This window comes from Lepidothrix coronata, unplaced genomic scaffold (genome assembly GCF_001604755.1).
Source record: "Lepidothrix coronata isolate B3197 unplaced genomic scaffold, Lepidothrix_coronata-1.0 Scaffold279, whole genome shotgun sequence".
Lineage (NCBI taxonomy): Eukaryota > Metazoa > Chordata > Aves > Passeriformes > Pipridae > Lepidothrix > Lepidothrix coronata.
The window spans coordinates 522,713-535,913 of record NW_016690459.1 but is presented as its reverse complement, the minus strand read 5'-3'; the positions used below and the strand labels follow the sequence as shown (position 1 = coordinate 535,913).

Genomic DNA, 13,201 nt, shown 5'->3' with positions numbered 1-13,201 from the left:
TCCGTGGAATGCAAAGGGCTGCAGCTTCCCCCAGCGGCTACGGGCTGCACCAGCACGGCCCGGGGGGCTGTGCCCGATGGGGGGGGCTGTGGGGCAGCTGCCTGGGGCTGCTGCAGCCGGATCAGCCCCCCCAGACCGCTGGGAGCTGCGTATCCCAGAATTCCAACAGCCCTCTTCCCGCTGCACTGCCAGGTCAGCCGGCTGTGGCACCAGCAGTGCTCGGGGCACTGGTGGCTCAGCCAGCCCATCTGTGACCTCCCAGTGCTCTGCTCCTGTCAGTGTCAGCAGCACACGGCGCTGGGCAGGACCCGTCACTCTGAGCTGGGCAGGGATGGGGACAGGGATGGGGACAGGGATGGACACTGTCCCTCGAGGCCAGTGCACGATGGTCACAGCCAGTGCAACCTCACAAAACCCCCCGTTTTCCAGTGACACTGGGCAGCAGCCACACAGCCAGGGCCAAAATCAGGGTTTCTCACTTATTTCTTCTGCTGCTCCTTCCCTTCGAGCCAGGTTTCCTCACCAGCAGCCTCAGCCTTTCTCTGGTCCCTCACCATCCCCAGCTCAGGTCCCTTCCCCACCCACTGCACCCCAGGGCTGAGCTTTGGTTCCAGGTGCCTTGGGGTGCTGGAGGGTGGGCGCCCATCCCTGCTTTGCTGCACAGAAATGCCCAAGTAAAGGAGCAATGAGCTGCTGTCACCCACCCCGTGTTCCTGGGGGACACCCCTGTGTGCCACTGGACAAGCTGGACCTGGGGTGGCCACGACACTGGGAATGCTTTTTGATGTCCCCACTGTAATGCTCAGTGCTGGCCCAGGGAAAGGCGAGTGCAGGGTGGAAAAGCAGAACCAGCCCAATTTTGGGGGTCCCCACTTGCTTCCTACCTCCCACATCAGCCCTGTGGGAACAGCTCTGTGCCAGTTCATGCCACCCAAACCACTCCTGGCCCCAGTTCAGGAGAGACAGGGGGAGACAGAGGGTGCTGCCTGCTCAAAAGGGGGGTCCTGGGGCATGGGTTTGGTTTGTCCCCGTGGTAGTGGCACCAGGTGGGGTCAGTGGTTGTCCCCCTCCCTGGAGAGGGGACTGGGGGCAAGCAGTGCCATCCATGGGCTGGGTCAGGAGCAGAGGAACATCTGGGACTTCCCTCCCCCTGCTCAGAGTGGGCTGCGGGTGCTGGGGCTGAGCCAGGCTGGCTCTGATGTGGGGGGACACACAGGCACCCTCTCGGCGTCACCGTGTCCCCCAAAACCAGGGAGCAGCCCCTCCCATCCCCCCAGCAGGAGCCGGAGCCCCTCCCCAGTCAGGCCGCAGAGGTTCCCCGGCCGGCACGCAGAGGGTTAAACATCCCCGTCTCCCTCACACTTGAGACGTCACCGTCACCAGTGGCGTGGAGGGGGGGCCGGGGGGCTATGGTGGTCTTTGTGGTGCATTCGGCAGCTGGCGCAGGGCGGCTCACGCACACGGCGGGCGGCTCGTCCCCGGCACCCCGCGATCCGGCAGCATCCGCAGACGCCCCGGCCGCCGCCACCGCCCGCCCGCGCCTCGAGCTCCCACCGCCACGGTGAGCACGGGCCGCCACGGGGGACGGGGACGGGGCTGCCACCAGGCCTGAGAGCAGGGCGAGGGACTGGCTGTCCCCCCTTCAGGGACCCAAACCGCCGGCAGCCCCCGCGAGGGACCCCTCTTTCCCTTTGCACCCCTGGCCCGGTGCGCCGCAGGACTGGGGGTGATGGGGTGGGTGATGGGATGGAGATGGGGCGGGTTCTCCCCACCCCGGGGATTCTGAAGCCCCGCGGTGGCCCCGGGTGGGTGCGGGAGCACGGGTGGGTGCTCGCCCGCGCCGGCTGGGTGCTGCGGATCGGCTCCCGGCAGCCCTGCGGTAAATCCTGCCGCTCATCCGCAGCCGCAGCCGGGCAGAGGGGAGCCCCCCGCACCCCGCCAGCCCCACTCCGGGGGCTCAGCCCCCCGGGGGGATCACACCACCCTCCACTCAGGGAGGTCCCCAAACCGGGGGGGTGGCGGCGCTGAGAAGCCCCAACACCACCCTGGGCAGGGCCGGGGGTGTCCTGGTTGATCCTGGGGTAAGATTTAGGATCAACACCCGGATTCTCGGGATAAGGTATCCCCCCCCGCCATGAAAAATCCTTCAGGCACCGCGCGTCCGACCCCGCAGCGGCTGCGGCGATGCCGGCGGGGCCATGGGCGGGGGGCAGCGGCAGGAGGGGCTCGGCGGGGGCTCGGGGCACCCGGGGGGCACCCAGTGGGCACCCGGCGGGCGGGGAGGCTGCGAGACCAGGTCAAGGGGAAGGGTCAGCCAGCCCCCGGCCGGGGCTGCGGCTCTGCACCAGCCTGCGGTGCCCACAGCGATGCTGCGCCGGCGGCGAAGGGGCACAGCCCAAAAACGGCCCCCGGTGACACGGAGGGACCTGATCCCTGGGCATCGCTGCCCCTCCGGGGTGGCCAGCCCGGGTGCTGCCGGCTGTGGGGAGGGATGCTCCAGGATGCAGGATTTGGCCCTGCCTGGAGCAGGGGGCCGGGTGTTCACCCCATCGGCTGGGATGTCCCCATGGAGGTGACACCTGCCGTGGGGTCCCCATGGGGCAGGACGCTCGGGGAGAGGAGCAGCTGCCGGAGCAGGGCTGGGGTGCAATGAGGCCACCGCAGGGAGGGACAGAACCCAGGGCCACCTCGGGTGTGGCTGAGGACAGGGAGCGTGCTGCTCCCAGCCCTCCTCCAGCAGCACATTCCTCTGTGATCGCTCCCGGTTTGGGAGTGGATTTGGGGTGCACGGTTCCCAGCGGATTTGGGGTGCACGGTTCCCCCAGTTCAGCCTCATAGCAACGGGCAGCCTGCACTGGAGGGAGCCCCTCGCCCTCCCCGACAGCCCCCCCGGGGGGGATGTGCTGTGGTATCCCGGGCTCCCAGGGCCAAGGGCACCCACAGGATGTAGGCACCTGGGACCGAGGAAATAGTGCAAATCAGGGGCTGAGCCCCCAGCGGATCCTCCCCCCCAGCTCGAAGGGGCTGCAGCAATCCCCAGACTCCCACCCAGCACCGAACCTCAGTGCCACGGCTCCGGCCTCACACCGGGGTGTCCTCACACCTGGGAGCACAGGGACCTGTCCGTGCCCCCTCCCTGGGCAGAGGCAGAGTTCAGCAGTGTCAAATCCCAGCCCCAAATCGCCCCAAGTCAAGGACAACGGCCACGAGGACGCCCGCACGCCCGTCACAGTCACAGCATGTGTGCGAATGCCAGAGCAGAGCGGGTGCCAATCTCCCACCCCGCCAGCTGCCCCAGCACCCCAGGGACCCCCGAGCACCCCAGGGACCCCTCAGCACCACTCCAAAACACCCCAGCATCCAGCAGGACGAACCTCGGCGTCACTGTGCCAGGGCAGCTCTGGGTGTCTTTGTGCCATCGCGGGGTACGAGCGCCCGCTACACCTGGGGAAACTGAGGCAGGGGTGTGCAGTGGGGAACACGGGTGCTCTGGTTCCCCCAGAAAGCAGCTGAATTTTAGTGTCAGTCTGATACAGCTCCGAGGTAAAGCCACCACTTACTGGGTCTGGAGGAGGAGGAGAAGGAAGGCAGAGCCGCCACTGTTGATGCTGAGGGGCTGCGCTGGGGGTGAGCAGGGAGCACTGGGCTGAGGGGCAGCAGCCCCATCCCAGGCACGAGGCCATTCCATCCCTTTCCACTGCTGCTCCAGCTCTCCTTCTCCCCTTCCCCTGCCTCACTAATTAAACCCAAATGCTTAATTACAATCTGCTGAACCCATGACTGCTTCCTGGAGCCTGCTAACACCATGGGGCCAATCCCAACTCCCCTACATCCCTGTAGGAAAGGTGGGAGACAGGGAACAGGGGGAGCATCCCGATGCCTGCAGGATTTGGGTTGTGGCTCATCAGTGGCATAAAGAGATTTTCATGCAACACACAGAAAAGAGCAAACCTAACCGGTGGAGCTGGGAAAGTCATCCCTGGGGATCTTGGCCTCTCCAAGGAGAGATGGGGACAGATGGCTCAGCCCTGGGGTTGTCCCCGGGCTGCTGGCAGGTCCCCCAAGGAGTGGAGAGGGAGAGGGATACTCAGCTCAGTGCCTGGTGAGCTGCCAGTGGCAATGAAAAAATAACCGAGGTCAATAAGGCTGGTGGCAGCATGAGGTGGGTGGTGGGATCGAGAGTCCCACTGTGCCTCCCCACCTGGTCACCCACCAGTGGGTCCCCAGGGCAGTGGGGTGCCCTGACCCTCTCTCCCTCCTACCTGCAGGTCCCCGCCAGCCCATGCAGTGACTCAGGGGGTGGCACAGCCCCTGCTCCTGCCGTAGCCACCGCTGCCACTCCGGGCACTGAGGTAAAGACCCAAGATCACGGCTGTGGGGTGGGTGGGATGCACCAGCGCAGGCACTAGACCCCCACACCAAGTCTATGGGGCACAATTCCCAGCTGGGATCTTCCCCTGTCCATGGGGAGTGCCCAGCCCCATCAGCAAAGGCATGACCCCATGGGGGTCACCTGGGGCAGCCCCCCAACCCTCAGGAGAGCACGGGGTGCCGGGGTGGGGGAACCGGGGTGCCTCGGTGGTGGCTGCATGGCCAGGGGTGCCCCAGGGAGCACAGTACTCCCAGACCTGCATCCCACTTTCCTTGGGAATTGGCAGAAGTGACGGGAGAGCCGAGCTGCCACATTCTGGTGGATGCTCACACCTCTGTGCCCGGCCAGGAGGGAGAGTGATGGGGGCCACGGGGTGTGGATCCTGGTGGGATGGGCACAGGCAGGTGCCGTGGAAGTGGCACCGTGGGGGCTCAGGGGTGCCGGTGCTGTTCCACTCTGTTCTGTTTCTCTCGCTCAGGTCTGCTGGCCATGGGCAACCTCATAAAGGTATTGGGCAAAGATTTAGAAAACTGTCCTCATTTTTTCCTGGATTTTGAAAGTAAGTCCCATGAGCAGGGCGGGCGCGGGGAGGGGGCCGGGGCCACTGCTGTGGCTGCTCTCTGGAAGATGGGGACAGGCACCGTGTCCCCGAGCAGCCCCGTGTCCCCAAGTGCCTTGGGGCAGCCCCAAACTCGCCCTGCAAAGGGTTGAATGGGGCAGGGGAGCGAGACCCCTAGAGATGCCCCATCCCTCGAAGTGTGGGGAGACATCCTGGCTGAGTGGCAGGATACAGGATACATCCCAGCAGCAGGATCTGGCCCAGGACGACCTCAGGCTGCTGTAATTGATGGCACTGGTGGCCACGTGGCATGTCCCCTGCCACCCTCAGGGACAGCCTGGAGGCTGGGTAAGGAGGAGGGAATGATCCACCTGCACCGCTGGAAAGGTTGGTGCAGGGGTCACAGCCTAAACCAAGTGATGGGGATCAGGGACCTTCCCCTGCTTCCCACCGACCTGGGCTAATTGGGACAGGAAAGCACAGCTCTGAGACCTCCCAGGCTGGGCACAGGGGTGCACAGGAGATGGTGGACACCATGACAAGATGCCAGACCGGGCACAGCCCCAGGGCCCCCCTGGCTCCCTCTCCCGCAATTCCTCCAGGGCACAGCTCAGAGCAAGAGTGAGGAGCGTAAAAATAGTGCAACCGCTCACCCCAGTCCTGGCCCCAGTTCCATCCCCAGTGGGGAGAGGCCGTGCACAACCACCTCAGGCAGAGGTACCTCCAAAATACCCAGGGCTGGGGGTCACACAGCCACCCACTCCCACGGCAAGAGACCTTCCTGGCTCCTCCAGGTTCCTTTGAGGCAGCACAACCTTCACCTGCCTCCAGTCCCCTCCACAGCCCACGGGCATGGGGCTCTGGGGGCTCGCTGGGATGCCCCTTTCCGGGGCTGGCTCTGCCCCTAGAGGAGGGGAACGCCTGTAGCCAAGACTTCAGGGACTCGCTCACCGCTTCCCGGCGGCTCCCTCCTCCCTCCGCTCCTTCCTCTCCATCACCCCATCCGCCAGCGCTCATCACCATCGGGGGGGAAGAGGCTGCACTCGGGGCCGGGAGCAGCTGAGGGGTCACCCCCCGGCTGTCCAGGAGCCCCCCGAGCCCCCGGGGAGCAGTGGGGGGAGGACGGGGGCTCTGGCCACCGCCTCTGCCCACAGCCCAGCACCTCTTCCCCGAGCTCCACCTCACCATCATGCTTTTTTCCTCTTGTTTCTTCTCTTGCAGGTTTCACATGGGGAACCTTCTAAAAGTGTTGACTTATAACGAACTTGACCAAGGCCCTAATTTTTTCCTTGACTTTGAAAGTGAGATGGGATTTTTATTTTCCTTTTTTGTTTCGTATTTATCCTGAGTTCCACATCCACGCCATTTTGAGTTCTTGTACCCGTCGCCCATCGCATTGAGCCCATCCCAGATGTCCTGCCCCCACCTTTGCTGTCCAGGGGTCTCCCCGGGGAGGGGGAGCAGACCCATGGCCGGGGGCTGTCACTCCACACCTCTCCCCTGGGGCAGTTGGGGCCAGCCCAGGGCTGAGGGCTGCTCGGGGAGCCCTGTGAGCAGGGCCGAGGGCTCCTCAGGGACCCCCATGAGCAGGACTGTGGTCACAGGGCAGCCAGGACTCGCCCCTACCTGCCCCCCACTCCACGGCTTGACTTGAGCTTGGGCAAGGAGACGGATCAGGGGGAGAATCCCGCCAGGAAGGGCTGTGGACTGGCGGGAGAGCCGTGGGACGGGGTGCTGGCACCCCACTCTGGCTCTCACCGCCCCGGGCCTCGCTCAGAGCCCTCCGGGTTTCTCTCCCCGGGGCGCTGCCCTGCAGATGCGCAGCCGACGGAGGCCGAGACGGCAGTGTGGAACCAGGTGAACGCGGTGCTGGAGGAGGCACAGACCATCCTGGCCGAGCTGCAGTCCTACACGGGTGCCGGGCAGGAGATCCGAGAGGTGGGTGTAGTGCCAGCGCCCACTGCCCACCCCCCCCCCCCGGGTGTAGTGCCAGCGCCCACTGCCCACCCACCCACCCACCCACCACAGCTTGGGGCGACCGCTGGCGCTCTCCTTCCCCAGGCCATCCAAAACCCCGGGGACCTGCGGCTGCAGGAGCGGGCCTGGAGCGCCGTCTGCCCCCTCGTTGCTAAGCTGAAACGCTTCTATGAGTTCTCCCTGCGGCTGGGTGAGTGCCTGACCCCCACCTCCCCCTTCCCTGCATCCCCTCCTTGCATCCCACATCCCAGCCCGGATGCAGAAATGGGATGGGCTGCAGGAGTCCCGGCCATGGAGTGTGCTCAGCTCTGGGTGCTGTGCTGCCTTCTGCCTCAGTTTCCCCATCGGGGGGGTGGGGAAATGCAGAGGGGCAGGAGGGGACCAGAGGTGCTTCGTCCCCAGAGAATGCCCTGCGGAGCCTTCTGGAGGCCCTCACCAGCCCCCCGTACGCCCCGACCCAGCACCTCGAGCGGGAGCAAGCCCTGGCCAAGCAGTTTGCTGAGATCCTTCACTTCACCCTCAGCTTCGATGAGCTCAAGGTACCTCCCTGTGCAGGACAAGAACTGGGGGTCCCCACACTGGGACCGTGCAAAAGTTGTGAGCCAGCAGGGTCCCTTTGGGACCCCCCAGGTTTGCTGTAGCCCCTAACTCAGGTTTCCCACCCAGATGACCAACCCTGCCATCCAGAACGACTTCAGCTACTACAGACGGACCATCAGCCGGAATCGCATCAACAACCTGCAGGTGAAAGGATGGTGCTGTCCCCCACCCTGACCAAGGCTGGCATCCCCCAGGGGTTCACAGGGCTGAGGGTGACTCGGGGGTGATTAACCACCTTAATGGCCCCCCATCACACCCCTCCCCAGCTGGATGCAGAGAGCGAGGTGAACAACGAGATGGCCAACAGGATGTCCCTCTTCTATGCTGAGGCCACCCCCATGCTCAAAACACTCAGCAATGCCACCACCAAGTTCGTTTCAGAGGTGAGGGATGCTGGGGGGACCCTCAGGGTGGGGTGAAGGCTCCTTACAGCCCCAGCACCATGTGGGTGACTGGGGGTGGAAACAGCAGTCAGGACATGTTGGGTTTCAGAACAAGACCCTCCCAATCGAGGACACGACTGACTGCCTGAGCACCATGGCCTGTGTCTGCAGGGTGATGCTGGAGACCCCGTGAGTACCCCATATGGGTTGGGGGGACATCTCAGTGCCAGGATCCCTCTGCCAGCCCCCCAGGCTCAGCCGGCCCCTCTCCCGGCACAGGGAATACCGGAGCCGCTTCACCAACACCGAGACCCTCCTGTTCTGCATGCGGGTGATGGTCGGCGTCATCATCCTCTACGACCACGTCCACCCCGTGGGGGCCTTTGCCAAGACCTCCAAGATCGATGTGAGTGGCCATGGGATGCATGGGGGGGCGAGGGTCACACCCATCCTGCTCATCCCAGTGTAGCTGTGATGCTCCCCCCGGATGATCCCTATGGGGATGTGACTGAGCTGCTCCCGAGGGGAACTCATCCCCCTGAGCAGCAAGGGGGAGGATGGAGAGGAAGGGGGACAGCCCCCCCTGTGACACATCAGGGATCTCACAGCCCCTCTCACTCCCCCCCACCAGATGAAAGGCTGCATCAAAGTCTTGAAAGACCAACCCTCAACCAGCACCGAGGGGCTCCTGAATGCTCTGAGGTGAGCCAGGGGCCACGGAGGGGGGTGTGGGGTGACAGCAGAGCAGGTCAGGGTGGCCACAGGGTGACCATTCCCTCTCTGTCCAGGTACACCACTCGGCACCTCAACGATGACACCACGTCCAAACAGATCCGGGCCCTGCTGCAGTGAGCGCGGGGCGGCCACCGCAGCCACAACGTCACCGTGTCACCGACGCCCATGACCATACCGCTCATTTTGTACAGAGGGAAAAGGGACAATAAGGAATACACAGGAATACTAACAGAACATCAAAATGGCCCGAGGCCACCCCCCCCAGGCGCTCCTGCCCCCCTTCCCACCCCCCAGATTAGCACCCGCTCCTGGACACGTGGTGCGGGTGGCACTGTGGGGACACCGTGCTGGGGGCGTCGGGGCCGGGCAGGATGGGCCCGGGCAGGGATGTGCCAATGGGGCCGGTGGCAGTGAGTGCCCATGGCATGGGGACACCTTGGGGAGGGGGCAGGTGTCGCCCCTGTCCCCATCCTGGTCCCTGAGCATTTGCTGGAGGAGGAGGAGGAGGAGGAAGAGGAGAAGGAGGAGGAATAAGCATCCCTGTGGATCTGCACTGACTTTGGAGGAAATGGCTCAGTCTCACCTGGTAGATTTTTAATATGAGCAATTAAATCCACACTCACCTCTTCTTTTCTACATTTTTTTTTTGGGTGTGAAATAAAATGACATTTAATCTGTTCGAGGCCAGAGCGGGGCTGTCTCTGCCATGTCCTCATCCTGGGAGGCACCCACCGTCCAGCCCTCATGAGTCCCATCCATGAGACCCCCTGACTGAACCCTCCCCAGGGAGCATGTCCCCCATCCATGATTCTGTGGGGACCCATCCCTGTGGGACAAATCCCACTTCCCAAGTCTCAACCCTACTGTGATACTGCCGGTGATCAGGAGCTCCCCGAGGGTAAACAGCCCAGGGTGGCCCCCAGGGTGCCCCCCATGGTGGGGCTGCCCCCACTGCTGCCCCCAAGCCAGCCCATCCAGGGCCCCCTCCTTCCCCAGTGCCCCAGCAGCTGCCGACTGGGAGGACTGGGATGCTGCTGGAGGCCATGGCTGGCTGCCACGGGGCCGGTGCCTTTGCCGGCAGATGGCCCTGTGACACCGTGACAACGCGGCCACGCTGGCCCCACTCACACCAGCTACACGGTGGGGGCCCCACTCGGCCTGACACCCCCACCCGCAGCCCCCCGAGCTGGGGGAGACCCCGGCGGGGCCCCTGCAGTGCTGGACCCCGGGTCAGCCCTTGGCGGGGGCTGTGACACCCCCCATGGGGACACCCCAGGACTCACCTCAGCACAGCCACGCTCCCGGGGCACAGGGCCAAGTCCCCTGGGATTTGGTGTCCTGCCAGTGCTCTCCTTCCCGCCACCTTTCCCGCCTTTCCCGCCTGGCACACAGGCTGCTCCCAGCACTGCTGACCCCCCCTCACTGCCCCACACAGCCCCCCCACTGCCAGGGGACTACGGGCACCCCACAGGTGCCACCAGGACCCCAGAGCCTCCTGCAAGGTGTCACAGCACTGGCAGCACTCCCGTGCCTCAGTTTCCCCACCTGGGCAATGGGTGACAACCACTGCGTCCAGCACGTGCTGGAGGGCACGTGGGCAGGGTCCCCACAGCCCCCTGAACTCTGGACTCCCCCACTGAATTCCTCAGGGTGCCAAGATGTGAACACCAATCCCAACCACCTGCCCCCACAGCCCAGCTCAGCCCACATGTCCCTAAACCTGCACGGGCACCCCCGGGCACAGGGCAGCACCACAAGAATGGGACAAAGAGGGGGCACAGCCCCCAGCCCTTCGGATACCAGCATTTCCTGGGCCCGATGCCAGGATCCCGCCGTGCACACCCGGGCTTTGCCGCCAAATCCACCCCGGTCCCGCGCGGCGCGGGATGGGGCACACGCTGTTGCACAACCCCGGCCAACAGCTCCATTTATTTTTAGGTTCTTGCGACACGGCTTCACCACAGCCACCTGAAACGCTGCTGAGGCACCGGATGGGCCACAGCATCCCCCACGCCCTGCCCTGCTCCCAGCTCTCCCAGCAGCTCCATGCCCCAGCCATGACTCGGGGTCCCCTTTAGTTTCCTTCACCCACCAGCCCTGTGACAGCAGCGGTGCCAGCGGTGCCACTCAGCCCTGCTGAGCCCAGATGGATCCTGAGGGCTCCCTCCCACCACCCCCACCACCCAGGTCTCCGTTAAATCCCCCCGGTGCTCCAGGACACGACGATCCCACCTGGGAACCGAAGACGAGCCCAGGACACGGCTCAGTTCGGTGCTGCAGCTGCCGTGTGTCTGCAGGAGCCGATGGCCCCAGGTGACACCGTCCCACAGATGGTCCCCAGCCCGTCCGAGGTACCGGTGCAGGACTGTCCCTGCAGTGTGGGAACTGGGGTGGGAAGAGCCAGGGCAGTGTCACCAGCCGGGACCTCCAACGGGAGTTAAGGGACAGCCGGGTGCTTTAAACCCACCAGTGAACAGGGGCACAGACACCAGCTGGTCACCGGTGCCGGGCGAGGTGGCAGCTGTGCCCCCGTGCCCCAGTGCCAGTTGGCTCCTGGCACAGAGCCCGTAATGTCCCCCCACCTCCCTCACGATGCCTCTTGCTTGTGAGGGGAGGGGATGAGGCCAAACTTGTGACATGTCCCAGCCCTGACTGTTCCCCAGCGTGGCACCTGGCAGGGCAGAGCAAGTGGCACATCCCACCCCAGCAAAGGGCAGCATTGCATGGATGAGCCATTTCCTGTGGGATGAGCAGATCGGAGCATTTTATACCCAAAATCTGGTAAGAAAAGGGAACCGAAAGGTGGAGGAGCAGAAGGAAGCACAAGTCACAGACAGACTTTGGGCTCTGAGCTCTGGGGACAGTGGCCATGAGCAAGGGCATCGGGGCTTGGCCACCCGTGCGGGCAGTGAGTCAGGGCCAAGCTCAGTGTGGTGGCCTGGCAGGGGCTGGTGGAGGCTGGAGGCAGCCAGCGATGGGGATGCAGATGGGGAGGTGCTGCTCACGTACCTCTCACTGCTGGACACAAGGATTTGTGCTGAACTGGCTGCCACGGTGCTCACGCTCCTTGGACCTGCATCTGCAGCTCTGCCTCGCACACAGCCCTGCCAGTGACCAGGGACAGGAGCCCACCCCAGTGCTGTGCCAAAATACCAGTGCCCAGGTGAGGGGGCTCCTCCAAGGACAGGCAGTGCCCTGTCAGCAAGGACACAGAGCTCCTCCAGCTCGAGCTCTCCGCTTGATGCTCAGCCAGGCCAGGGCACTGAGGACTTTAATTGATGGCGAGCCAAGCCACGCTGGGCCTGGACTGTTTTCTAATCCCAGTGTAATTAATGACCTTATCTTTGGCCAAAGCCATTTAGATTAAGTGGCTGGTGTGATGGGCTCGGCGGCTCCGGCTGCACAGATGGAAGAGCCGCGTTTGTCTGGGGATTAGCGGAGGGCAGATGGAGTGAAGTGCCATTCCCATCCCCAAACCGCCCGGCACTGACAGCAGCCTGAAACCTGAGACCACAACAACTTTCTCAGCGAGTCCTGCCTGGCTGGGACTGGAGAGCGATTCCAAATTGTTTGTCCCTTCTGCAGGGCCCAGAGCAGGAGGAGCAGGAGATGGTGCTGGTGCCAGGAACTGTGCGATCCTGCCTGGAGACCCTCAAACAGCAGAGGTACAACAGACACCGGCTCCCTCCTTGGAGAGCAAACCATGGCAAGGATGCCTGAATAAAACCCTGTGTCCCCATTGACAGCCCCCACCTCTCCAAGGAAGCAAACTCACCTGCTCCTCACTGCCGGCAGGATCAGGGTGTGCTTCCTCCTTCCACTTCCCACCCCAGTCACAGCATGGACAAGTATGACAGACCTTGTTCTCCTGGGAAGGCCTGGGAGCCCCTGCTCGGCCATGGCTCAGCGCAGCCCATCCTGAGCAGGCTCTTGAAGAGAACAGGCAGACTACAGCTATTGTGGAAGAGGAATAACATGTATCTGTGGGGATAACAAAGTTCATATTAAACCGATTAAGGATATTTAATCCATTTCTAACAGTATGGACATCTGACTGCACTCAGGAGCCGGAGCAGATAATCCCACCCCTCATTCCCAGTGTGGCCCTGTTGATCCTGGCCTGGCCTGGGGAGATGACTCAACATCTCCGTGCTGTCTGTCAAAAACCATGCTCAGCGCACCGGCGGTGAGTGGGGCTCACATCCCGTCCATCCAGGCTGGGAGAACACGATTCCATGTCACGACCTCATGGCCTTGTGCTCCAGCCCTGGGCTGAGCCCACATTCACGGGTCGAGTCAGCACGGATGGCAAACAAGTCTGGGCTGGAGAAGAGGCTCAGCTGGTGCTGCACAGACCCAGCAACACAAATGCAGTGCCCAGCATTCCAAACCTGATGCCCAGCTCTGCTCAATGCCAAATTCCCAGCTCTTCCCCACATATTCCCTTCGGTACAAGCTCCCAAGCCACCCCACACTCCATCACACCCCCCAGAGCGTGACAGAAATAACTCAGTGCTGAGGAACACAAAAAGGAGGTTTAATCTAATCCCCACCAAAGCAGGAATCTCCAGAGCC

The 13,201-nt window shown here is 63.6% G+C and overlaps 1 protein-coding gene across 9 annotated transcripts; it reads left to right on the top strand.

The window, feature by feature from the left end:
• The first annotated feature begins 1,512 nt into the window (after nt 1-1,512).
• Nucleotides 1,513-12,042, top strand: LOC108508021 (protein FAM49A-like). 9 transcript variants are annotated; one of them, XM_017836515.1, is made up of 13 exons: nt 1,513-1,561; nt 4,269-4,352; nt 4,851-4,931; nt 6,153-6,232; nt 6,748-6,869; nt 6,993-7,098; nt 7,311-7,447; nt 7,575-7,652; nt 7,775-7,891; nt 8,001-8,080; nt 8,171-8,297; nt 8,523-8,593; nt 8,680-8,884. In XM_017836515.1, exons 4-13 carry the CDS (start codon nt 6,160-6,162, stop codon nt 8,741-8,743), a joined length of 975 nt encoding a protein of 324 aa, XP_017692004.1. In that variant the 5' UTR covers nt 1,513-1,561; nt 4,269-4,352; nt 4,851-4,931; nt 6,153-6,159; the 3' UTR covers nt 8,744-8,884. The 9 variants fall into 9 exon arrangements, 8 of the variants coding, with proteins under 8 accessions (XP_017692004.1, XP_017692005.1, XP_017692007.1 ...); XM_017836516.1 differs by lacking the exon at nt 4,851-4,931; XM_017836518.1 differs by lacking the exon at nt 6,153-6,232.
• The last annotated feature ends 1,159 nt before the right edge of the window (nt 12,043-13,201 follow it).

Bases quoted from the DNA above. Each gene is read 5' to 3' on its own strand.
- LOC108508021 (XM_017836510.1), top strand. From the start codon at position 4,763: ATGGGCACAGGCAGGTGCCGTGGAAGTGGCACCGTGGGGGCTCAGGGG. The intron at 8,298-8,522 runs GTGAGTGGCCAT...CCCCCCCACCAG, and splicing joins CCAAGACCTCCAAGATCGAT to ATGAAAGGCTGCATCAAAGT. The intron at 8,594-8,679 runs GTGAGCCAGGGG...CTCTCTGTCCAG, and splicing joins GGGCTCCTGAATGCTCTGAG to GTACACCACTCGGCACCTCA.